Source organism: Ochotona curzoniae, unplaced genomic scaffold (assembly GCF_017591425.1).
Source record: "Ochotona curzoniae isolate NIBS_2020 unplaced genomic scaffold, NIBS_Ocur_1.0 scaffold_3223, whole genome shotgun sequence".
Classification (NCBI taxonomy): Eukaryota; Metazoa; Chordata; class Mammalia; order Lagomorpha; family Ochotonidae; genus Ochotona; species Ochotona curzoniae.
The window spans coordinates 7745907-7772818 of record NW_024467108.1 but is presented as its reverse complement, the minus strand read 5'-3'; the positions used below and the strand labels follow the sequence as shown (position 1 = coordinate 7772818).

General features: G+C 49.4%; 1 protein-coding gene across 4 annotated transcripts in view; it reads left to right on the top strand.

Annotated features, from left to right (window-relative positions):
* Positions 1-26912, top strand: part of TENM4 (teneurin transmembrane protein 4) — a 356529-nt gene that overhangs the window by 217646 nt on the left and 111971 nt on the right. For all 4 annotated transcript variants that reach the window (XM_040963945.1, XM_040963947.1, XM_040963948.1 and 1 more), the window contains 3 exons: positions 1649-1843; positions 7430-7630; positions 25195-25380. In XM_040963945.1, the coding sequence (XP_040819879.1) occupies positions 1649-1843; positions 7430-7630; positions 25195-25380 (582 nt within the window). The remainder of the gene's footprint in view (positions 1-1648; positions 1844-7429; positions 7631-25194; positions 25381-26912) is intronic.

Sequence of the window (26912 nt, the reverse complement as noted above, 5' to 3'; positions counted from 1 at the left end):
TATATGATGGGACAGCTGTCACAGGACCAGCCATGGTGAACTTCATGTGCCTGGCACAGACAGGCTGAGTAGTTGTGGACCTCCACTTAGAGGAGTGATAGTCCTTGCCAAGCTTCTTTGAAGTTCATCTCCACACTGGGGGGGATTTCTGTCTGGCCCAAGGATGGGCAAAGGCTGGGGGACTACGGAGCTGTCCATTTGCTGCCTCTGAGGCCCCTGAGAGAGGGACTTCTCCACTGGGAGCCCTTACGCTGCCTGACGCTTTGCACAGCCTGTGCTGAGTTAGTCTAAAAGGGTGCCCATGCTCTAGCCTGTGGTTCTGCTCCTCAGGGCTGCCAGGAAGAATGAGCTCAGCCTATGCCCAAGGAGCTCCCTACTCTGGAGAGTGCAGCACTCTCCTGGGGAAACTACAGGGTCCCCTTCTTTTGATTCTCCTGTCTCTATTCATTCAGTAATGGCTTCAGAGCCATGCAGGCCCCTTGTCCATCCGGGGCTGAGTCCCACAAAGCAGAGCTGAGCAAGACTTCTCCCTCCCCCAGGGAGTCTCTGTGTGCTCTGGGGATGGGTATACAAGAAACAGTTGGCTGCAAAGCCGTCCTACAGTGAGAAAAAGGCACTGTACAGAAGACAAAAGGCAGAGCCTCCATCAGAACACAGGGGGCCTGACTTAATGTGGAGAGGAACCCCCGTGGAGGGGATCCTGGGCCTGCACCCTAGGTCTAAGAAGTTGTCCAGTGGTGGAAGGATCGATGGTTTCCACACTGGGGACACAGTGCTGAGCCATGACATTGTTTGGGGGTTCTGCATATTCTGCCTGAAGACAAACAGGCACGGATTTTGAGGCCGCACCGCTGAGAAGCACACGGCTTACTTGTTGAGTGGTTTAAAGGGGAAGGAGCCAGGTGGGGGCCCCAGCAAGCTGGTGCAGATGGGAATGAGTCATTCCTTCTAACAAGAATCACTGCCTCGTCCTGCAGGCACTGAAGAGTCACGTATAAAGCAGCCTTACTGTGTCTCGGTGAGACTGGCGACTACTTACAGCACAGTGCAGCATAATTTATTTTTTATATAATGGTGTCCGACATAGCAATGATCACAAAAGCCTTTACACTAAGGAGCAGAATGGAAAGATAATGCTTTAAAGAGTTAGGTTGGGTTCAGCTCTTCTCTTAAAGGGACAGTGGTGTCTGGGGCTTGGAGTAGAGACCTACAAGGCAAAAGAAGCTGAAATTGGCTAGGTTATAGGTGACAGTGAGTGGTGCTGCATGTCGGGTGCCAGGAATAGAAGTGGGGTGCTGCTAGAAGTGGTGCTGGGGCCAACTGGGGCAGGTAGGAGACCACTGTCTTTACCAGCCAGACCAAGGACCAGTCTGATGCTTCCTGTGTGAGGTTCCTGGCAGGCACAGTACCCAAAGGAGATGGGGTAAGCAGCATTCAGTGGTCCCCAGCTCTGCCAGGTCTTGCACCATGCCCTGTTCTCCTATAATTTTACCTGAGTAAAGCCGGAATAAAATGAACAAGAGAAGCAGACCATTGAATACAGATGTTTGTGGCAAAGCCAGTGAGGGCCCTGAAGACCGAGGCAGCTGGAGGGAGTGAGTGATGCTGGATGTTGGTTTACACTATTGTCCTGGTGCTTTCTCCCCAGCCTCCTGCCCAGTGCTGTGTAGCGGGAATGGCCAGTACATGAAGGGCAGGTGCTTGTGCCACAGCGGTTGGAAGGGTGCCGAGTGCGATGTTCCCACCAACCAGTGTATCGACGTGGCCTGCAGCAACCATGGCACCTGCATCATGGGCACCTGCATTTGCAACCCTGGCTACAAGGGCGAGAGCTGTGAGGAAGGTAAGACTCGTGGATAGCAATGCTGGTACTGTCCCCAGGGACAGAGGCCTGTACACAGAGCAGGAGGGCAGCCAGAGACCCCAGGAAGCCTGTACAGCCTCCTCTTGGTGTTGCCACAACCCACCCACCCCCAGGACAGCGTCCAGCACCAATGATGACACACCTGAAGGAAGAGGGCAGGCACGTCATGGCCCTGGCTGGGGAAGGGGAAGAGAGCCCTGACCACATGCCAGGTTCTGTGCCAGGGGCCGCTGTCATTGAGCTTCAGGCTGTTCAAGGGGTGGATGGGGGGAAATGTGGAATCGTCATCTCTCCTTTGTCCTGGGAGAGTTGAGTGACTTACCCAGGGCCTCACGGCTGCTGCTTGGCTTGAGCCCAGTCTCTCTGGCTTCGTCTGCCAAGTTATCTGACCTGTGCTTTACATGCCTCTGCTCGGCCTCTGCCTCCATTTCTGAAGTGTGATTCTGTCCTGGACCTCCAGACTGCCTGCTGTTGTTACACACTGTGTGTGGGAGTGTGTGTGAATATGAGTGTGGGTGAGAATATGTGTGTGACTGTGAGTATATGGGTATTATGTGAGTGTTGTGTGTGTGAGTGATTGAAAATGTGAATGTGCGTGTATGAGTGTGTAAGAGCATATGTGTATAAGTGCGTGAGTATATGCATGTGTGTATATATGAGTGTGTGAGTGTGCATATAAGGGTGTCTGAGAGCGCATGTCTGTGTGTGAGTGTATGTGTGCATGTGTCTGAATGTGTATGTGTGTTTCTGAGTATAAGAAAGTGAGAGTGTGTAAGAGGGACAGTGGGAATGTATAAGTGTGAGTATGAATATATAAGTGTATGTGATTGTGCATAACTGTGAGCATGTTTGTTTCCAAATATTAGAGTGTGTGTGTGTGTGTGTGTGTGTATCTCCAAGTGTATGTGTAAGAGTGGGAGTGTGAGAGTGAGTGTGTTTCCTGTGCCTGGGAGCCTCTCTCTCAGGAAGTGGGTTTCAGACTGTGCTGAATGATGCTAGGGGGTGAGCTGCTGATGGAACAGTGCCATCCACCCTTACTTGTAAAATCTAACCAGGCCAAGGTCAAGGAGCATTTCGGTTTCACGAATGAAGAGACTGAGGCCTAGGGAAAGGCAGTGCGTTCCTGGGGACATGGGGCCCACGCATGGCAGGGCTGGGAGTCTCCTTTCTCTTCCTGTCCTGCCTCCCACTGCCTTCCCCATGTCAGAGCAGCCTTGAAGAGCTCACACTGCAATGGAGGACAGGTGTGAGTCCTGGCCCCTCCGCTGGGCAGCCTCAGTCCCCTCATCTGTCACACAGCGTTCCTTCAAGAGCCACTGGAGTTGAAAGAGCTGTGCAGAGCCCCTGCTCAGTGCACAGTGTCTGGCCCATCAGGACTGCTCCATCAATGTCGATGTTCTGTTGGTAACGCATTTCCCACTCTGCCTCTCTCAAGGTCTCCTGCAGCGGGTGGACTCTGCTCTTGGCAGTTGTGGGATGCCAGGCACATGGCCGCTACCTCCCATTCACCACTGTCCAGCACCCTGGTACCCTCCCCAGCACTGGCTGGAAGGAGCTGCCAGGAGAGCTGGTCCTCTAATCCCAGGTGGTACCTCACAGAGTCCCTGTCTCAAGACATCAATTTCTCTATGACATTAAAAAAAAAAAAGAATTTTGCCAGATCCCATTTGCAAAGAGTGGACATGGGAAGAGGTTGAAGTGTCTGACAAGCAGGCCCCTTCTGAGCCATGCTGTCCAAGTGTGGCTGGAGCCCTGATGTGGATGGATCTGGTGGCCATGGTGGGGCCTCATCTGTGTTCTTTGTGAGAAGAGGGGCGCCAGCTCCCCCAGCCAGCCAGGAACTGTGTCCTTTGTCTACTTCCTATCCTCTTCACAGCCCCTGGAGGTGAAGACCCCGAGACAGCAGGAGCGATTGCTCTGGACATTGTGGGCTGCCCCCACCCTCCAGCCCAGTGCCCTGGAGCCCTATGGGCTATTTACCAAAGAGAGAAAAATGTTGTTTAGAACTTTGATTTACGTTATCATTTGAAAAGCTGTGTTTTTACTCCTACTTTCTTTTGAGACGCACCATCTGGTTCTGATTCCTTTTATTATTTCTGTCTCTCCTACAGCGCGCCAGTATGCAGCCCTTGTGTTTATAACGGGGTTTCTGGAACCTTCCTCCTCCTCCTCTTGCCCCTCCCCCATGCTCCCACCCCACTCTGTGCTAACCAGCTTCAGTGTGTTTATAAAACATCAGCTAACAAGCTGACTTCTTTCTCTCTCTTCCTTCTTCTGAGGTTTACTGCCATATATGTGTGTGTGTGTGTATTTTTTTAATGCTTGAACCAAGCCAACAGGAGGCTTGGAGGACAATGAGGGAGAGCCAGAAGAGACTAAACTAGGACCTTGTGCAGAGAGAGAGTGGTGAGCCTGTGGCTTGGGGACTGAAGAATGGCCAGGGGTGCCAGGGGTCCCTGGGCATGGAGCACTGCAGCAAAGGGTTGCATCTGCAGTTGAGTATGCAGGCCTCCTGGCTTCATTCATTGGCTGAGCTTCTTGCAGAAGTCTTGGCATGCCTGGCAAGCTCCATGGAGGAGGCGTTCCACCTGGCACATCTTCTGAGATGCTAGAATTATGTTCACTTCTAAATGCAATTCAGCCCGCATCGCTCTCCACTTCTCCCCTCCTCCTCTGCTCCCCTCCTGTGCCCCCTCCCTAGGCTGGCAGAATTCAGCTCCCTGGGATTCCCTGGTGGTGAGATGGGCTGGGGAGAAGGGGAAGGAGGCAGTTTGGATGCCATGCAAGAGTTTCTGCCACCAGGAGACCTCAGAAGGGGCACAGGTCCAAACCTTCTTAGCTAAGAAGCAGTATGACACAGGTTAGGGCCCTGGGCCTAGGGAGGTAGAGCGTGGGGCCACAGTCCTTCCAGGTGAGAACCTTGGCCCAGTTCCTGGAGCTGCCCTTCCTCTTTGCAGGAGCCATGCTCTGGGGAACTCTGCATTCCGCTGGCAGGGCCAGTGTCAGAAGTGACCAGGAGTTGCCCAGAGAAGGCCTATCATCCTGATCTTGGTTCTCCAGCTGGAAGCCAAGGCATGTGGCTCCCGGGCCCCATTACACTTACTGCATCTGAGGACAGAGCGGGGCTGGGGCGCCAAGGGCCTCTCGCTGAACTTGGCACTTCTCTGCCTGTTTGCTCACACTGCAGATTTATAGCTTCAACCTCAGGGGTGCCCAGGGATTCTCACAGTCACTTTCAGCCCAGAGTTGGGGCTCAGGCACTCACAGAACGGGAAATACCTCCAGAAGCCTTGGGACAGGAATTGCTGAGCTGTTTCCTGTCCACATGGAAAGCTCTCTGGATCTGGGCACTTCCCCGAGGCACCTAATGGGCCCGTGCGATCCTGCTGAGCTCTGCGGCAGCCCCTGAGAATTTATCACCGTTATTTTTACTGTGGTTAATTGTTAGAAATTGTGACGGGTCATGCTTTAACCTTTAGCGAGCTGCGTCTGGAGGCAGCCTCAGAGGACACGTTTGGCCTTCATTTGCCCTTGTTCATACTCGACATGGCTGTGGGCCTTTTGTGTGTTATATTTTGTTTTGATTTCTATTTTTACATCACAGTGTGACTTTATGTAAGTATATACACACACATGCAATGTTAAGTCAGTGAGGTCGTAAGAGGAAATCGCCAGAGGTCCAGGCCAAGAGTGATTCGAATTTAAAAAGTCCTGCACTGGTGTACTGTGTGATCTTGGGCAAGTTATCCTGCCCCTCTGTGCTTTCAGCTTCCTTGCCTGTAAAGGAAGATAAGAATGGTAGTCAATTGGGGCCTGGTGCAGTAGCCTAGTGGCTGAATCCTCACCTTGCATGTGCCAGGATCCCATAGGGCACCAGTTCATGTCCTGGCTGCTCCACTTTCCATGCAGCTCCCTGCTTATGGTCTGGGAAAGCTGTAGAGGATGTCCCAAAACCTTGGGACCCTGGACCTGTAAGGGAGACCCAGAAGAGGCTCCTAGCACCTGGCTCCTGGCTTTGAATTGACTTAGCTGTGGCCATTGCAACCACTTCAGGAATGAACCAGTGGATAGAATGTCTTTATCTCTGTCTTTCTCTCTGTAAATCTGCCTGTCCAATAAAAATCAGTAATCTTAAAAAAAAAAATACTAGCCAAGTTATCCTTATATTTTTAGGGTTCAGAGGCAGAATATGCTTGAGATGCTTAGTAAGAAAATGTGAGCCAGAGAAGAGGCCAGACTCGTGCTGTTTGCCGCGATCCTTGCTGTTCGGGTTTTCACTAGTGGCCGCTCACAACGTCTCATGTTCTCAGTTGTCACCGAGCTGAGTCCTTACTGCTCCTCACCTGTTCCAAAACGTTGCCCTTTGTACAGTCCCTACCCTTCAGTGGCTGTGGTTCTTAAATACCCAGGCTGCCTTTCCCAGGCTTTTGTGCATATACGGGACTATAAAATACAATTAATAAAAAGTTAAAAGGATATCTGAAGCTCTGACAGCAGTTGGCCCACGTCATGTTGCTAGATGTCCTGACTGGATGGGAAAATGAGTTACAGCTTATGCTCTGCTTTCAAATCCTCGATGTCATTTGCTTCTCATAGCACCCTTGGAGTGAGTATACATTTTTTTAAAAAGATTTCTTTTGCTTTTATTTGAAAAGCAGAGTTACACAAAGAGAAGGAGAGATCAAAAGAGAACTCTCCCATCCCATTCTGGTTCATTTCCCCTAAAGGACTACAATGGCGAGAGCTGAGCTGATCCAAAGCCAGGAGCCCAGAGTCTCTTCCTGGTCTCCCACGTGGGTGCAGGGTCCCAAGGCTCTGGACCGTCCTTGACTGTTTTCTCAGGTCACAAGAGCAGGGAGCTGGATGGGAAATGGGGCTGGTGAGATTAGAACCAGCAACCATATGGAATCCTGGCGCATGCAAGGCAAGGACTTTAACTGCTAGGCTACTGTGCTGCGCCCCAGCACAAGTCATTTTGAATAGTGAATGAAATCTTTGTCTTTGTACTAGTGAAGTTTAGAAGTTCAGATCAATCCCAAGACTTGGGGATGGTGATGAAATCTAATGATGTCTCACTGCAAAATAATCTTTTTTTTTTTTTTAAATTTAATGAAGGAATCTCCTCACTTGGTCTCTTGCTCACATACAGACAACTTTATGTAACATGGTAAACGATGGTCTTGTTGAATAGGTTCCACATGCCGAGCTTGTTCTAGGAGGTGGAGATGCTGGGGTGAGCAGCACAGTATTGCTGTGGTTACAGATGAGAGCAGGTATCAGCTGCTTTGTTGCTGGAGGTATGCCTTTGTGCTCTGTTCACCCCACTGCCACAAGGGAAGAATTCATGTCCATGTTTTACAGGCTAGAGTCCTGGGACTCAGGTACCAACAAGTCTACCCTTACTAAGGTGTCACTCATCTCTGTGCCGTTTGGCCTCCCCCCGGAAGTCTGGGTCCTCCTTTCAGAATACGGGGAGCCCCTGCCTGAGCAGGTTTAATGTTACTGAAAGAAACCTTGCCAGGGCTGGCCCGCTGCTCACTGTGTCCTCTGTCCTCTGTGTCGCAGTGGACTGCATGGACCCTACCTGCTCCGGCCGGGGTGTCTGCGTGCGAGGCGAGTGTCACTGCTCCGTGGGATGGGGAGGCACCAACTGTGAAACGCCCAGGGCCACGTGCTTGGACCAGTGTTCAGGCCACGGGACCTTCCTCCCAGACACCGGGCTTTGCAGCTGTGACCCAAGCTGGACTGGACACGACTGTTCTATCGGTAAGTACAGACAGAAGATGCATGGATGGTGGTATGGGTGCTTCCACTGGGACATGTTAACTGGTTCTGGCTGGGGCGGTGGCCCTGTTCTCAGTCACACAGCAGCAGACTGCCCCATCCCTGAGTGCTTTTCTCCTTTGTGGGAACAGCAGCCTTCTGCTCCTCCTGTTTTGGCTGGGTAGAAGGCTCAGACCTTAAATCTTCACATCATTCCCTCCATGGTATGGCCTTGAGATTTGAAACAGTACCCTCCCTTAAGAGCATTTCCTAAAATCACAGATATATTTCATGACATTGTTGTCACTCACATTAAAGGGCTATCCCTGGAGGCAAAGGTTCCCAGACGAGATCCGTGGGAATGCGGCTCTATAGGATGGCTGGTCCAGTTACTGAACTCTTCAGTTTCATCCATTCCTCAAATAGAAGGCCTAACTCAGTGTGCTGTTTATGGTTCTCTACAATTAAGCTTCCATGTGCCCCTATGGCCAGATGCTATGCTAGGTTGTAAGCTACAAACTTCATTCCTTTGTATAGCCTCAGAATTCAGCAGGTACCTGATCCATAGCAATTGCACAATAAAGGTGGATGGATGAATGGGACATGCATGGAGGGAGGGAGGGAAAGATGAAGGGTGAATGATGAATGAACAAACATGTAATTGAGTATATTTTTAAATGTTATATTTGGGTTGCTGCTGTATTTACACATATGTTATTCAAAGAATAATTATATCGGCCTTCTTTGGTTTGTAAACATTTTAGGATTTATAGATCCTCTTAAAGTAAGGAGCAATTGAAAACATGGATGACTTACCTAGTGCAGTATTATATAATAGGTTCTATAGCATATAATTGATCATGTCCCCATCTGATGTCTCATTTAGTCCACACAGAATGCCCATGAGAAAGCTGTCATCATCCCTCTGTAACTGATTTAAATAGCACTTTATCCACTGAATTGTCACTGAGCACCTACAGTCGACTAGGCATTCCTGAAGTCAGGGTTAATGGGGACAAGAAGGTCACTGCATTTGTAAAGCTTGAATTCTGGGAAGAGGGGATGGGAGATAGCGAATAAACAAATTAAGATTAAAGAAATAAAACCCCCACAGAGAGGACAGATTTAGGAGCTGCTCAAGCAGTGCTGTGCAGGGACACACACTTTATAAAAAAAGAGAAACTTCTCCAATCTATTTTCTTTCTTTTACTGTAAATATTTATTTGCTTGTTTATTTTGAAAGAGTTACCAAGAGAAAGGGAGAGAGAGAGAGAGCTTGCATCTGCTGCTTGACTCCCCAGATGGCTGCAGTGGCCAGCACTGGGCCAGCCCAAAGCCAAGAGTCAGGAGCTTCATCCAGATGTGCCACATGGGTGCAGGGGCCCAAACACTTGGGCCATCTTCCAGTGCTTTCCCCAGGTGCATTACCTGCAGGCTGAATCAGAAATGGAACAGTTGGTACCTGATTTGGCCCCCATTATTGGGCACCAGCATCACCAGCAAAATCTTTACCTACTTCCTCACGACACCAACCTCTCCAACAACATTTTCAACCCAAATCACTTTCCTCATCACTACACACTGTTTAAGCAAAATGAAGCTCAAATTATCCTGTTGCGTTGTGTATTAACAGTTACGGTTATAATCACAAAAGTTGATTGAAACCTTTAACAAAAACGAGATCCACGTGATATTCATGCCTTTGGAATTCTTTAATTGTACCTTTCCCTGTTGAGTGGTGAATTGATATTCGGTGCAGTCAAAGTCGTACTTTTATCCTTGTTTTCAAAGCTCACATGAGCTTTACATAAAGACATGGTTGTGAGCAGAAAGGAACAGAGTCTCAGGAATCACTGTTTTTATGTAATTTTGTTGACAGATCATAGATGGTTTTCTTACAGCTACACCAACTTGTCTTGTTCATTACCTGGCCAGGTGACTTGACAGGTGTGTGCCCTGATGCAACTCAGCAGCCCTTGCAAACATTGATAGAATTTTGAGTAGGGTCCCTAGACACACTTACTTTTTGAGGATTTACTTATTTTATATTGGAAAGACAGACTTACAGAGACAAGGAGAGACAGAGAAAAAGAGCTTCCATCTACTAGTTCATTCCCCAAAAGGCTGCAACGGCCAGAGCTACGCCAATCCAAAGCCAGGAGCCAGGAGCTTCTTCTTCTAGGTCTCCTACATGGGTGGAGGGTCCCAAGACTCTGGGTCATTCTCCACTGCTTTCCCAGTGGGAAGCTGGATGAGAAGTGAAGGAGATGGGATGCCATATGGGATGCCAGGGCTTGTAGGTACAGAATTAGGCATTTAAGCCATCACACCAGCCCCCATTGGATACTCTTCTGCTGACCCTGTGAGAGCAACCATCAGCTCCATTGAAAGGGATATTGATTAGTTGTGGAATTTCTTTTCAATCCCAGGTGCCTCAGTCTCCTTTACCTGGATCAAACACATTCTTACATGTGACCTCCTGGGTGAAGGCAAAGGAGAAGCATGGTGAGGAGACCACCTGAGTCTGACACACCTGGGTTCAGTTCCTGTCCCTGTTACTTCCCAGTGTAACTCAGGGCAAGTGACTTCACCCCTGTAAGCTATAAAATGGAGATAAGGACTGTCCCTACCTTCCAGGGTTATTGGTGGGTAGTGATGCTCAGGACATTGCAATGATTTGCCCATGGCCTGCTGGGGCACAAGGACGCTGGAAGTCAGACCCCAACCTGTGGATGCAGCTGCACCTGCTACTCACCGCCCACTGCTTGTGCTCAGCTCTTGCTGTCCCTCTGCCATCCCCCTTCCAAGGACATATTCACTGAGTGAAGCTGCTTCCAACCTGTTGAGTTTTACACTGGAGCTAGGCAAGAGATGCTGCATTGCCTTTCTCCACCTCAGCTGGGAAACCGATTTTATGGTGAAGGACTGAGCTACAGGGCATAGGAACCGGCTTGATTTCAGAAGCTTTGCCTCCTACTGCTCAAACAGCTTCAGCAAGTGGCTTGACCTCAACCTTCCTATGTCCTCTTAGGTAGAAATACCTTAAGGCAGGAGTGGAGGATGAGAGGAGAGTGCACAGGTAAAGCGTTCATTACCATGTCGGGCATGGCCCAGACGCTGGGCAAGCAGGCGGTCTCTTTCTGTTATTTCTACTGTCTGCTGCCTGGCTGGGCAGGGCTAGCACAGACACTGCCCAGAGCATGGCCGTCAGGGGCTACAGGCCAACAGGCGCGTCCCCTGTGGTCCTCATACCATGGATGTTGGCCCTGGACTATTGGGTTGGCAGAGCTAGACCCCCTCTACCCGCTGCCTGCTAGGAGGAAAGACTGTGTCTTCCTGTGATGAGTATCTGGCTGTTTGGCACCAAAAACAGGATTTAATGAAAGCAGCTTAAATCAACACAGCCCTGCACTCAACAACCAGCCCCATAATGAAATGTGAGCTGACAAGCTTCCCCAGCACTGTGGTGAAGTCTGTGGAAACAGTGAAATCAGATGGTGTCTAAGTGTTTACTGAGGCCCCTAGATTCCCAGCAGCTTCCCCTCCAGTCTCATCTCAGAAATCCAGTCCCCACCCAGTCCCAGCCTCATATCACATCACCTGCTTCCATGAGAAACCACAAAGGAGGCTGTCTGAGCAGATTCCTATGGCCTGGCTGAGCACAGGAGTTATGTCTCAGTCTGTACCCCCAACACACTTCTGTCCTCAGCTCTGGGCACAGGAGATTGTCACCTGCACAGTCATTCAGATGATATTGATGATGGTGATGATGAAGGGTTAGAAGGCGATGACCACCACTGCTGTGTTACAGACAGGAAACAGCTGGAGGGGGAAGTGAGCTGCCCAAAGGGATTTCGCTAACTGATGGCAGAGCTTGAATTAAACCCAGGTCTCTGTTCTCAGGGCTTCAGCTCCTGCCTCAAGTCCCCTTTCCCACACACAGAGGTTTCCTTGCCTATGGAAACCTTGTGTTTCTACCATGTTGCATGGCAGAATGTCAGTGGAGGAGCAATCGTTTCTTTATATTTTCCATCCACCAGGTACCACACTGTGCTTTACACCCTTATCTTGGTTAGGGTTCGTAAGATCTCTGAAAAGCTACCATTACTAGCGTTATGTTTCACATGAGGAAGCTGAAGTATGAAAAGATTAAACGGCTTGCAAGCACCAGCCACTGTGCTCACACACACATATACACACGCCGTTAATTAGCGGTCAGGCTGGGATTCCAGCCATGAGGTCTCTCCTGAGCTGCACGCTGCAGTCACGCCTCCCTGCCCAAGCCCGGAGCCATGCAGTGGATTCTCGTACTTGTTGCATGAATGACTCAAACTATGAAAGGTCAAACTGCGAGAAACAGGGCCCCCCTAGGAACATGAAGGCAGCCCAGGGTACAGCTGAAGGCTTTGCCCTGAGAGCATCCCTGCACATTCCCCAGCACACAGCTCCCCTTCACTCAAAGCTGCACCTTCCTCCCACAGTTCCCTTCCCTCACACCCACACACGCTCTGCAGGGCTGAAACCCAGTCCCTGGACTCCTTCTCTATCACTTTCCAGACCTAGCTCATGTTTATTTTCTATGCAGGGCCAGGAAATGAACCCAGCAGCTGGCAGCATCTCACGCCCCTGCAAGCCATCTTCCCTAGTGAGTGGCTCTCCTATATCCAGTACCCCCTTGGCCTCTGCATAGAGTGGCCATGCCTGGTGCCCTGGCAAGCACAAGAGCCCCTCCCTCCCTCCTTGCAAGTGCCTTAGTTGGCTCAGAGCTACCATAGCCAAGGCCAGGGATTTAGTGACTCTGAGATGATCCTTTCCAAATGGGAAATGCTTCCTTTCCTTCCCAAACATAATGACATCTAAAGAAGATCCCAGCTCAGGCATTGTCCAGGGGACAGCTTCAAAGGCCAGCCCTTGCATGTCTCCCCAGCCCCTTGCTCACTTCTCCTTTGTGTCTTCCTGCCCCAGCTCTTGTCCCAGACTCTCAGTTTCTTCCTCACACCAATGCTCTGCAAGCCCTCTCCCACCTTCTCCATAGTGACTTTCATTTGAGAGGCTCCCTCTCTATATCCTTTTCCTTGGGGTGCTGGCTGCTAGAAGCAGCACCCAGCAGAGAGCCCCCCTATGAAGCACACATTATGGTGGTTTGTGATTCTGACCATTTTATCGCAGAAGCGTGTTCTAGAGTAACAGATAGGGCTGTGTTAGAGACCCACTGGCCCCAGTTGGGAGGTAACATGTGCGACCAGTGAGAATCACATGGGGGCTACACTGGGACCAGGTTGGAGTTGTCAGAGCTCAGCTTGTTCTGAGAACGTGGCTAACAGTGCCTGTCGGGCAGCATGCTCTTTTCCAAGTTATGCTTAATGTGTATCCATACAATGCCTAGTGTGGTCTCAGGCATGAAGTATGCACTCAGTAAATGAAGTGTTAGTGTATGTTTTAAATACGTGATTGGGTCTGAGCTGGCTGAACAGTCCTTAGGCTCTGACACATTTCATTGTGGAGACCATTTCTGCAGTTTAGGTGTGGACCCAGAAGACCTGGCTGCTGCAAAGTGCAAGAGAGATCACACTGGACCCAAGAGCAGAATGTTAAGAGGAGTGTATATTTCCCAAACTTTATGACAGCAACTCCTGCTACTCTCCAGGAGCCACTGCACCGAGCTGCCAAAGTCAGGGGATTTTAAGTTCTCATCCTCCAATCAGATTGACAGCCCCACAGTACAAAGTTTCAGGCAGTAAGTTGCCAAAGTCCAAAGTTTTCCTGTAGTTACCCTAATCTAGTACACTAGGAGGCAGGAGGAGCCGGGTGCACAGAGCCTCCGGAGTAATTTCCATGCTGTCAGTTGTGAATGGTGCAGAGCACAGGAGGGACAGAGTGTGCTTTTCCCACCATCTATTAACTTGCATGGTGCGAGAGGAGGTAGGAAGGGCGGAGGGTAGAAACTCCGTCTCCGTGCCCTGTCCACTGAAAATTTAACCTCACAAGCAATGTGTGCTATCAATGGTGGCACCACATTACATTGACTCTGAGCTGTCTATCTCTCTCTCTCTCAGAGGCTGCATTTCCTGGTTGTTTCTGAGTTTCTCTCCTGTCCCCTTCCCCGGCCACCCAGGCTGGCATCAATGTGCCAACACATTTATCCCCAAACAGGAGGCCAGAGTCAGCATCCAGTCCCTGAGTACATAATGAGCTCCATTGCAGGGAGGAGCTTGAGCTCCACGGAGCAAGTCTCTAGACCCACATCCATCCCAGCAGGAGCACACGTTCAGTTAGGTCCTTCACGGACCAGTTCATTCACTGTTCTTGCTGGCGTGCTGGAGACTGTTCCAGCTGCCGCCGAGGATCAGCTAGTCCTGCTGTCAGCTCAGCAAATGAGTTGCTGACTCTTGCACACAGCGAGAACTCTGGCTCATGTGGTGCTGTAGGGGTTGGGAGCACAAGGGCGGAAATCGTGAACTGGGCCAGGGTGAGGGGGTAGGATAGAAACCTGGGGAAGTCCTCACCAAGAAGGAGACCTGCAATCCAGACCATGCAGCTTCCTGAAGGTAGCTATGGGGAGGAAGGCAATGCAGGCACAGGGAAGAGGGAGCAGGGCTGGAGCGTGAGCTCTTGGTGAAGGCATCCCTCAGTCGGACTAGCGTAGCAGTCCAGGAAGAAATACCAGGAGGCAGGCAGGGCCCAACTGGGGCCCCCTCTGAGTACTTTGCTGTGAGTCTTAGAGTCAAAATATTTTCAGGCAGCATTGCAGATCTCTCTTTGAGATTTCGCGTCAAGACTCTTGTGGTCCCTTGGCTCAAACTGGAGTCAATTCTGCCTTGACATAAGGAGACCTTTCGGAATCCAAACTCTGCTCCTCCAAGCCTCTATCAGCTCTTCTCCCCCCACTAAAAAGAAAAGAAAATCACAGAGCTCAAATAATCACTTTAATGACTGGTTAGATAGGGAGCTAAAAAGCTCTGTTATCAAATTAAGTCACGATTGACAGCACAATAAACCCGGTGTCTAAAACCAATAAGCTGAAAGTAGCAACAGGGTTTTAAAAAAAAAATTAAAGTCCCAACCATAGCAGTAGCATTAGGGCTAAATTTTGAAAATGGTAATTCAATTTTATTTACAAGGCAAAATATAATTACATTTAAATTTGAGGGAATAGAATTTAATTCTTATTAATGACAGAAAGACTGAGTGAGATGCTTTAATGCCAGAGAAATTGTCTTAGGTGCATGGATGGGAGAGAAAATTAGATTCAGCGAGGAGCATTCTCCCCTGTTACAAGTCTCGTTTGTGTCGCCGGAATTGTTTCCTCTCTGAGCAGCATCAGCTTTTCAGTCCAGAAAGCACAGCACTGACATCCAATTAAACATCAAAAGGAAGCCATGTGTCTGGGCTGTTTCCATATAGGTATGCTGGAGGAAGTGAAGGAAACTCAAGGTTAGAGTTCCACTCTAGAAAATGCTTTCCGAGGGGACTTGACATTTCCTGTGGGCCTCCCTCATGGCAAGTGACAGCCTGATATCAAAGTTCCGAATAATCAACGTCTGAGAGGGGAACTCTGCCACAGAGAAGGGAGGCGAGTGCTGGAGGAGGGTAAGAAAGAGCCCACCGGTGGCCTCGCGAGTGGTGTGGATGCTAAAACATAACGTGATGGTCCATTCCTACCACTGATTCAAAGAATGGAAAAGCAAGCCCTGACAGACATGAGCTAAATGCTGCTAAAATGAAAGGTTGATGAAGCGGGAGCTGGCAGTTTGGTTGTTTAGTAGCATTGGACTCCACCACCACCACCTCTGCCACCCTCCAGCAGCCTGGAACATATACCTACACGGTTGAAGCTTTTCCATATGTGAACAGAAGCTGTCTTGAAACCGGGCTTCAGAACCTTGGTTCTATTCTGGTGCCCACATCGATGCCATGCACCCAATCTCTGCTTGCTAACCTTGTTCTCTGAACGGATGTTTTAGAGAGCCCCCTCATGGATGTGCTTATGATTCATTCAAACAACAAATTGAACAAGCCTCTAAATGTGGCAGGTGGTAGTGGTGGTCCAGGAAATCAGCATCCAGAGAACTTGAAGGATTTACTCAGAGATGCTTTGGGAAAACAAAGCTTTCATTCCACGCCTCTGTGGCTTCACAGCTGCTGCCGTTAGCTATTGTCAAAGTTTATGCTGGGACTGCCCATGAGTCAGGTATTAGGTTTGTAAGGTTCCACTTAGCGTAGTCACTAAGTAGCACTGTCAGGAGCAGTTCTGAAAGTTCAAGACTTGAATCATGGGCAACATGGCCAGATGGGGCAGTTTGTTGGAGAGATCAATAGTTCAGAGGCTTAGCCTGGGATATTTGCGGCAATAGTGAAGGGAGAAGGGATGAGGAAAATCAGCAAGTCACCTCAGCACGTAATTGGCCTTCAAGGAATCCAGCTTTGATATGTCACTGGCAGCCACTGGAGACTAAGCAGAGAGAGGTGTGACAGGGCCAGGTTTGGTTTTAGAAAGCTTGCTCTAGCATCAGCATAGTGTTTGAGGTGTCCAGGGACATCCACAGGTAAGTATCTGTGAAGAACTTACATAGATGAGCCTCCGACTGAATGGAGACACAGCCCTTTTACAGAAGTCATCAGGGTCAGAGGGCTGTGGAAATCGAGCTCTTTCCATGGGTTTGGTGGTGTTCCAACCCTGGTTTCCAAAATACCCACCCCAGCCAGCATCTGTGTCCACTTGCCTCCCCAGCCTTTCCCTGGCTTGTTTTCCTTCTGCACAGTCGGTCCTTATTTGGAAGCTTCAGCAAGCCAGGTTTGAACTCATCACACCAGGAGGCCAGCTGCCTTCCAATTAAGATGAATGGCAGCAACCTGCTACTTCCTGCAATAGGCACTTTGTAAAGGCTTGAAATTCTCATCCCCCGGGGATAGGTGCGGAGACTAGGGGACCCGCTTTGCAGCGGCGCGCTGCAATGCACTTCACTGCTCAGTTTGCACACTCTCCCAGCCCTTCAAATGAGGTGAGAGGCCGTGTGCTTTCCAAGGCTCATTAGCTTTGTACCACCCCCATCTGTGGAGCAGGCCATGGCTTGGAGCAGCTCTGTCTTCAGGGCAATTTGGGGAAGGAAGTTGAAAGCACAGGAGAGCCATAGGTTTTGGCCTCAGTGACTGGAGGAGACTAATTACTGTGAGGAAGTCAGCAGCACCTTTCCTGAACCTTCTTCCCCTTCTGGCATCTTCCTGAAATCTGCACTGAGACTTGAAAAGCCACCTGCCCAAATTAGTGAGAGAGGGAAAGAAGGGGGTGCTGTACTTAGACAGTGATGGCCTGTTCAAAATGTGGGGAGATGTGGCCTGTGTGAGAAGCAGGCAACTTGTCATTAGCCTGCTACATGCTGGGTCTGTTGTATGGCCACATATTCATTTGCATGTGTAGGTCAACTTAAATTCCATGTGAGAGAAGTGATTTCATACTATGTCTGTGACCCCAGCCTCTCGGAAATTTTGGCACACAGTAGGCACTCAATGTTTGTTGAAAATAAAGTTCTAGCTGTTGAGTCTCATTATTCCATTTTTTAAATGACAAAGATAAAGATTCAGGGGTGCATGGTTGTTTATTTTTTAATATTCTGGGGGATAGCAAAGAGCAGAGCCAGCTTTTGAGCCCAGCTTGCCTAATTCTGGATCTCTACTCTATGCAAAATTACAGTACTTTAAAGAGTTCTCTGGAACACCGGGCATGCGCCAGACTTGTGGAATCCAGCAACAAGCAGAGGCAGTCAGGAGACAGTGTTTGCTATGTGAGGCTTGCTGGGGGAGGCAGCGATTCATCTAACAATGGCAGGGCCTTTGAGGAAATCCAAGTAGACCAACTGTCCCGAGACATCAAAGGGCTTTGGGAAGGCAGACAAAGGTCAATCCCATGCCAGCTGGGACACTGAGGGTACTTCAAGGAGCCAGAGGTGAAAGCACACTTGGACTTAACTGTGTGGGTTCAGGAGATCTTAGAGCTCAGATGCAGTGCCACAGAAGCCCAAAGGAGGAGCCAAGCAGTGTGGGGGACACCCCGTTGGAGCCGTTTGTCTCCCTCATCCCTTCCATGGCTGGTCCTCAAGGTACCGATCAAGTTCTCAGGCACAGAATGCATGCCCCTGTTTGGCCTGGACAAGGCCCTTTGTCTCAGCCCTCACTGTAGAATGGCTACAGTGTTGGCTGAGACAAACTGTACAATCCCTGAGGTGTTGTCTCCTGGTCTCAGGGCCATAAAGCCTGCTCCCTTCCATTCTCTTTTTCTTATGTGATCCTACCAAAAGATCCCCTCCCCAGCATCTGCTCATTCTCACCTCCCATCCTTCACTTTCTGCCACAGTTCCTCATGTCCACCCATCTCCCTTTGTCACTCACAGCTCCTTTGTCTCTCTTCCTTTCTTCCCAAACACCTTGCAAAATCCAGGAACATTTTCTAGCTGTTGACCACATCTGATTTTTCTGCTGGGCTTCTTGGCCCTGCTAAGCCAAGTCACATCTTGATCATGATCCTTGGCCTCCTCTGCCCACCCCCTTCCCACAGCTGCTCTTGTACTTTGTGAATTCTCTTACTGCCCATAGGGACTTGATCATATCTATTCACCAGCCCCTTGCTCAGCCTAGAGTCTGCCTCCTTCTGCACTGATATAACCCTGTGGCCATTGGTCTAGTACTTATACATGATCCAGACCAGTTCTCTGCAATCTGTGTCCTCCCCAGGAGAGGAACTGCCCACTTAGCCTGTCCTTGGAATGATGCAGGCCTCTCCAGATGTTTAAAGATTCCTCAGTTGCACACCATTCCCTTGCTCCCACCATATCTTCAAGCAATCTTTTGCCCCTCTCGCTCTTTCTAGCACAAACCCATGATGTAATTGCATATAGTAGACATTCACTCCATGAAAGATAGGTACAACACCAGATGTGTAGCATCATGTTCATGTAGCCTCCCAGCAAGATTGAGATCTGTAACACCATCTTTCAGATGGGAACTTGTTAAGGACCTAAGAGGTGGAGTTGCCCAAGTCATAAGGCAAAGTGAATAGATGCCGACTGGGCAGCTGGTGAAAAGATGTTTTCCTGGGTGGACAGATAAGTAGACTGATGGATGAGCAGATATATAGGCTAGCAGGTAAACAGACAGACAAATAAAAGGCAAAGTACTTGATCTGAGTTAGGATGAGGAAGGACAATGATTCCCTGATTCACAGATCCCTGTAGTCTAATCCTGCTGGGATAATATCAATACATGGTCCGCACCCAGGAACTGTCTGAGGTGGTTCCTACACCTGACCCCACAGTTCACAGACTCAGGAGCTCTGCCCATCATAGTCACCATTCATTCTAGGTAAGGACATCACCACCCCCACTACCACCGCCGCCATCACCACCACAACCACACACACACACACACACACACACACACGAGTCATTTCCTCAGCTACCACAGGCAGCTATAAGCATTCCTAAGTTCGTGATGGTGGTTTGTCACCAACAAGGTTGGACATACTCTCCAGTGTTGAGTGTTTCACTTTGACTTTAAGTGTGCCAGGAATTTACAGAAATCCTCCATGTTGCACTACAATTAGTATGAACTGGTGACGAAACAGAACATCCTAGCAGGAATCATCTTAAATGATGAGCTCCTCTATTAAGACTTCTTAAGAAGACTCTCCCAAACCTCAGGTTCTATGCAAAAGAGATCTATTTTACCTGCTTCTGTGCTAAACACAGACTTACAGAATGACTTTCCAGATTGTCACATGGGGCCCAGAGTCTTCCACATCCTTGGAATTTGTAAAGGCAGCATCGCTGGCATCTGTTCCTGCTCAACGGAAGAGCGTGGCATTCCCTGTGTGAGGTTCCTCTACTCCATACTTGTGTCAATTTTGAGCGTCTTTCCAAGTCAAAGAAATTTTATGGGAAAATTATGCATAAGTCTCTCCCGTTAGGGGGAAGACATGGCTTTCCCCTACCAGCAGTTTTAATGAACAGGATTGTAAAGTAAGTCCCGACAAATTAAAACGTAGCTGTGATAGGTCCCAGGCCTCATCTGGGCTTGTAGGGGGATTAACATTTAATGAGGGGAGCCTGGAGCAGCATGTTTCCCTTACGTATACACTTTTTGGCATAATTAACTAACAGCCAAACCTTGCATCTTTTCCCTGCCCTTTTTACCTCTTACTCATGCATTCCCTCCTTCCAAATCATAGAGGGAGAGCAGATGTGTCTGGAAGCATGAAGACTAAGATATGTCTTAAAAGAACCGAATTCACAAGCAGAGATTAGTGAAGATAGCTTAGGAAAAGCTTGGGCACAAAGGACGCTGAGCCTGTACATAACTATTTCTGGTAAAGTGACATTTGCACTGTGTGGCATTGAGATAGAAGACTGCAGGCAACTAACATACACCTATTCCGTCAGCATTTTTTGGTCACTATAAGGCATCTGTTCTTTTGATGAATGTTTTGTTGAAAGCTGTTCTGTGCCATGCCTACCTCTAGCATCAGGAAACCATGATGGCAGAGACCTATTTCCTGCCATCCGATGGGTTTGGGAGCCTAAAGAGAACAGGAAGAATGCACAAGTGAGCAGGGAAGAGGTGAGCTGGGCAACAGAAAGTGCTGCAGGTCTGACTTTCTGCAGGAGAAGAGCTCATGTGTTCTTGGACCTGACTGGGTTCGTCGCCAAGGCCCTGCGGAGTTCAGAGAAGAACTTGACAACGTTCAGAATGAGGGTGTTAGGAGGGTTGGACATTTTTACCAGATTTTAAGAGGAATCCCCAGCTACAACCACCAATGACTTCTACCTAGTTTGATTATCATGGCTGATGGCGCCATGCCAGGGGATGCCCAAAATTTAAGTCTGGTTTTCACAAAGCAAGTACTTTACTCTTCAGAAAAGTGTTTCCCTCCTGCAACTTGGAATTATGTAGCTCCTCTTCCATCTTGTGTAGCTACAACATAGAGCTTTTCATCTATACTATTTCCTTCAGGTGTCACCACCCACCCTGCAGGGCAGGGCTGGGGCATGTCAATGTGTGCTATAGAAAGCCTATGAAATCATTTGGTCTGGCCCCGCCAGCACAACCATAGGTGGTACTCAAAATGCAATGCATCTATTGTAAGCTAATTTAAGTTAATAGTTGTGTTTGGGCTGCGAAGGAGGTAAATATCCAAATGGACCCTGGTAGGGAAAAAAGAAACGGTTTCCTACCCCTGCAGGATCATTTTAGGAGTAAAGCATTACAGCTCAGAGAGATTTAGTGATTTCCCCAGGGACCCACAGCTGGAAAGCGGAGGTTAGGGGTCATAATCTGCAGTCTATTCTGCTCTATGGCTTGTAAACCCCATAGTGTATCAACACATTCCTCCCAATATGCCCGAGCCCTCCAGCATTCAGTCAGAGAGCTCTAATTTTGATCCTTTGCAAGTCAATGAGCATTTATCAAATGCTGCCTTGTGTCAGGTGTGTTGCAGATGTCAGAATTCATGTCTGGGGTAGGCATTTGGCACAGCGATTAAAACGTCATTAGGGACATCTGCATCCCATATTGGAGTGCCAGAGCTCCAGTTCTGGCTCTGCTCCCAATCCCAGCTTCCTGCTAACACACACCCTGGGAGGCAGCAGATGATGGCGTAAGTACCTGGGTCTCTGCCACCTACTGTAAGCCCCAGACTGAGTTCAGTACTCCAGGATTTGGTCTGGACTGGCACTAGCTACTGTGGGTATCTAGAGAGTAAATCACCAGATATTAGATAGCTTTCTGCTTCTTTCTCTTCATTGCTCTTTCCCCCTCTCCCTCTCTCTCTTTAAAAAATAATTCCATCTGATCTTGACTTTAGTGTATTTGTCATTACATCTCATTTTATGTTTTATGAAAATCTGTGTCATTTATTATATCCTGACTTGCCCCAGGCACTGTGATAGAAGCTTCACTTTCATTAGTGCGTTTTCTTTGAGTATAATAATGTAATAGACTTGAGTTTTATCCACATGCTGTGCTGGAGTTGAAACTCCTTGAGGTCAGAAAAAGAACTGTCTGTGTGGTCATGACCTTGAGTCCTCGGCATCCACTGCAAGACTTAGGTATAGTGTGCACCTATAGAATGGGCCAAACAGAAGCCATTGCCACAGCTCCCCTTTAGAGCAGACAACGTCATCCTCAGCTTACGCAGGTGGAAGTAGGGACTCGGAAAGGAGCAGTGACCCAAATTTTATAAAGGACCATTTACATTATTTATGTAAGAGGCGCGTGAGCCGTCAAAGAGCTCTCTGGAACATCTCCTGTTTGGTTCATGCCACCCACACTGGCCAGTTAAATCTGTTTTAATGTCAGTGTAGAATCGGAGAAGGAAAAATGAAGCTGTGCCTTTTATCTCGAGCAGGGAGGAAAGTGAGCTGTTTGAAAAACCGAAACTAGGCCAAATGATAAAATGGCATATCGGGTTCGCCACTATAATGGGTGGCTTCTTCCATTCAATCAGACAGCCCCTCTACAGGGAAGAACTTGAGTGCTCCCAGATTATGTGCCCCATAAACATCCAGGTCACTGTGTTCAGGGTCCTCCCATTAAAAAGGGAGGCCCACACCCAAGTTTGTAAAGGCTAGTAGAGAGGTACCCAGGCCATAGCTGCTATAGCTTTGTGTCTAGAGTGAACTGTCAAAGAACCAGGCTCTAGGATGCACATCCACTGTCTCCAGGGTACAGAGTAATACGAGGTGTCTGGATAATTGCATAGAGGATCTCATTTCATTGCACATGTATTGAGGATCTGATAAGGAGGCACCATAAGAGAAACTGGGGTCCAGGAATGATGGCAGGGCTTTTTCTGGAATAACTTGGGTTTCCCCAGAGGAAATCCTGCTTTGGAACATGATTGGTCCTGGCCTGCTCTGAGGTTCCATTTCCTTTCGAAAATCTTGCAGTATTGTCCCAACAGTATAGTCACAACAAGCAAAAACTTCTTGGTGCCCATGTGACCCTGATCTCTGTACCTCTGGCCATAGGCACAATCTCAGACATGTAGCAACCACATGTGGAAGATTATTCAAATAATAAATGACTTGGTAGGGATCTATGGACACTGCTGCATCAGAGGCTGCTGCCTCCTGAAGCAGGTACTGCCATCACCCCGATCATAGAGAACAACAGTGGTGCAGACCTGTTGAGTAGGTCTCATGGCTGGCCAACCTGAGATTTGGAATTGCATCTGGTTCCAAGACTTACTCTCCTGTGCCCATATTGCCTCCAAGTTATTTAACAATAGAGCAAGGTACACATTAGCTGTGCATGTAACTGGACAGTTACATGCAAGGAGAAGCCTGACTCTTCTGCTCTTGTCCCTGATGAACTCCAGGTGTGCTACTGCCAGCAGTCCAGCACCCTCCCACTTCACACCTCAGTCAATAGAAGTGCTGTTTGCTGTTGACTTTCACACCATAAACTGCCACCTGGAGAAAGTGCTAAGTAAACTCCAGCAAATACCTAGTGCTCAAGCTCATCTTCTCTGCTAGGGTTCCTGGGGTTTGGGGAGAGCTCTACCCCGAACCCAGGCCTGGCCAGCCTCCAGAGCCATCAAGAGGTCAGTGCCCTCACCATGGCTGTGCCTAGGATGGCTCGAGACCCAGAGGCTGTCATTTGCTGTCTTAAGGAGCCAGCCTCCAGAGCCATCAGGAGGCTGTCATTTACTGTCTTAAGGAATCCAAGGCACTGGGTCAGCCAGAATGGAAGGCACCTTGAGCCAAGTGCTGAAGGGCTGGTGAATGCAGTGTTACTTGGATCCATAGTCCCACCTTCATGCCACAAGAGAGAAACTGACAGATGGGCACGGATGGATTTGTGGCCAAGCTTGGCAGAGGGGTGCGTGGAGGGTGCTGTGTGCACATCGTTTTCCATTCTCAGATACTCCAGCCCTGGGCACATGCTGATCCTCCAGCAGAGCTTCATAATGGGTTTTGTGCCAGAATGTGTGCTGAGGACCTGGGAAGGGGGAGCTGGGAAATCAGAGGCATGAGACCCGGCCTCAAGTTATTCCTCACTTGATGCAAGGACAGACACAAAGACAGGCTCCTATGATGTAATATGGGAAGGAAGAGAGCAAATGCATGACCACAAGGTGTATCTCCGTGGACTTGTCAGAGAAGGCACCATGTTTGAATGAAAACCATGAGGGTACTTCATCATGCTCCCACAGCTGCCCTGCCCTGGCCTCCAGACCTGGAACTGTGGCTCCGTGAAACTACACAGCTCACAAGTTCCTGAACATAGCATAGAACCCAGGGCCCCAGCTCTGCATCAGAGATGTCTGCCTCTGTTTTCCGGCAGCTGCTGCCTCTTCTGGGCAGCTGGAACAGTCTCTTGTGTTACTGCAGGTAGCAAATACCTTCCTTTTGAGGACATGTGCTCAGCTGGGTGTCTGGTCAAGCAGCATACTACAAATGAAAGCTTCCACCACGTTTTTACATTTTCAACCATTTTATCCACTGTCTTCCAGCCTGCCAGGAAAGATCTGAGCCTCTGAGACCTACTTTTGTTTGCTTTCCTCCCCCGTCCTCCCTATCCACCAACCCCCACCAAGTAGCTGGAATGGTAGCCTCTCCTAAACCAGGAGAGCGGCTTGGAAAGGAATGAAAGGCAAAGGCAGCCTGACGTGGGTGCCAGTTAAGCTGGCTTGGATGAAATGAACAATGCTGGGATTCTCATAAGGCATCTGAAGACTTGCTGGGCCAAGTGGTGGAAGAACCAAGTCAGGACTTCCAGCACGCTTCCTGGCTGCATCAGCCGCAGACATGTCCTATGGAGCAGCTGCCTGATGTCTCCTGCCCAGCCACTGCCTGCAGCCAGCCTGAAGCAGTCTCTGGCCTGGCGCCCACCTGAAGGGCTTGTGAATTGGGCACTGTGTGCTGTGCGCCATGGCACAGACTGGCCTTTGTGAGGGGCTAGCCAACCCCACTCCGGCTATGAAGTGCTCCCCCTTCCCAGCTGTTTGCTTTGGATCCACAAGCCCATTTTGATGGTGTTGAGCGTGAAGAAGCAATGAGCCGGAGCCGAGAGAACCAGCCCAGTGAAAGCACAGCACAAGCTGCGGGCTGGGGACGGCAGCCCAGGGCATCACCACCGGGGAGGAGGGGCTGGCCATCTCCCACCTCCGCCTGTCAGGACACACAGGCCCCAGCCAGACCCAGGAGCACTCCACTTGACTGTGGGGACACCTCCTCCCCCTGTTTTCACACATAACCAGTTTTTAATTAAATTTGACTTCTCTCCTATGCTTGGAAGCCAGGTCCCCTTTGGAAGTGACAAGCACAGAAGTGCAGACAAGCTGGCAGCAGGGATGAGCAAGCCGAGCAGAGCTCCTCCATCCCTTCTGTTTGGGTTGCACGTGGACGCAAAGGCCAGGCTTCTGCCCAGAGATTTGTCCTTGACCGAGGGCCATTGTCCCAAGCCTCTGGAATGCTGACTGCTCCCAGAAGTCTCTGAAGGTAGCTGAGTGGTACTGTCCATACCAGTAATCTGCTCAATGTTTGCTTTTTCTTGTCTTCCCTCTTTCCCTACAGAGATCTGTGCTGCTGACTGTGGGGGCCATGGTGTGTGCGTGGGGGGCACGTGCCGCTGTGAGGATGGCTGGATGGGGGCAGCGTGCGACCAGCGGGCCTGCCACCCACGCTGCGCTGAGCATGGGACCTGCCGTGACGGCAAGTGCGAGTGTAGCCCCGGCTGGAATGGCGAGCACTGCACCATCGGTATGGTGGGCCAAGGCCCTGGGGTGTCCCTCCTCTGGTCTGCAGGATACTTGGCTTCCTCCCACCCCCACCCCATCCTGGGCATCTCTGGGCTGGCCTGCATCCGCATGACTTGAAGAAATGGGAACCAATGTCCTTTCATCTGGTCACATTAAGTCTAGCTTGTCCTCATTATCCGTGGCATTTAAACTTACAATTTGGCATTTTCAAACTTCTTGCTCCCAGTTTGTATTTCCCAGGTAGCAGTTGACCCACTGCCAGGTTTGCTTGCGTATTAGCACATCAGCTGTCCCTTCCCTGACTCCATGCCCTTCAGCTTCCTGGTAAGAAGCTCTGTGTCCAGGAAAGAAAAGCCATGTCCCATTGCTCCTCTGAGTTCAGCTTCATCCCAGTGACGGGAGTCGTCATGTGTGGAGAGCTTACCACAGGCTAGCTCCTGTTGGCAGAGTCAGGACAAGTAGCCATTGTTAATGCTTGCTTGTTGATCTAGCTGGGATGATACCGGCCTAGCCCCCAACTTTCCACTTGCACTGACCTCCTGGGCCAGAGCTCCCAAGAGGCCTAGAATGTTAAGAGAAGTTCCTCCTCTGACTCCAAGGCCCCATCCACCGCCAGGCCTGGACAAAACGCCTGTCTCCTGTGTCTCCTTCCCCCTCTTCTGGGGGCTCCTCACCTACAGCCCCCGCTGAAGCAGCACCGCTGGCAGCCTTCAAAACAAGCTGATCACTTTGTTCCCTTCTTGCTGCCATTCCTGCTGCTTTTGTTGATTTTAAACACAGCCAGACGTTTTGCTTGGTTTATTATCCTGAAATGAACACTCCCCAAAAGCTCTTTATTGAATCAGCTGGCTTATGTATGTGTGTTTTTAACTTCTTCCCCTTCCTTTTTTTTTTTTTTTTTAAGCAGGGCTGTGATCAGATGGTGAGCACATGGCTGGCTGTAGAAAGCAGGGAATCTGGGTGCTGCTCCAGCTGGCACAAGCTACTTCTTAGGTCTTATAGGAACTGGAAGACAAGTCCTGAAGCTATTGAGGACAAAGGAGCTTTAGGCAAACAGACCTGCCTCTTATTTGCCAAGAGAGTTTTTTGTTTGTTTGTTTGTTTTTTGGTTTTGGGTTTTTTTTTTTCATTCTTTTCATCTTGCAGCCTGCCATTAGGTTCTATCCTGGGTGCCTGCACAACCTATAGCATGGCTGTGTAAACCCTGACTTTGGTTGACATTAATAATGATGGGGGCTTCCATTCCCTGAGTCTTTGCAACATGTGAAACAACAGGTTAAAGCCTCTTCCTCGACAGCCCATGAAAGCCTACAAGTTAATTCCTCTCTTTGAGAGACCTGAGGTCCTGTCTGCTTTAGAGAGGAGGAACAGGAAGTTGAGGCTCCATTTTCTCCTTGCTAGCTACTTACTCTGTGGCTTTGCCCAGCCAGGGCGAGGTCTTCTCCGGAGGCATTGGCTGCTGTCCCCAGAGGCTATGTCTGGTTCCTCTGGTCACACTCCAGGATCCTCACCCACTTGGCTCTGGCCCACACT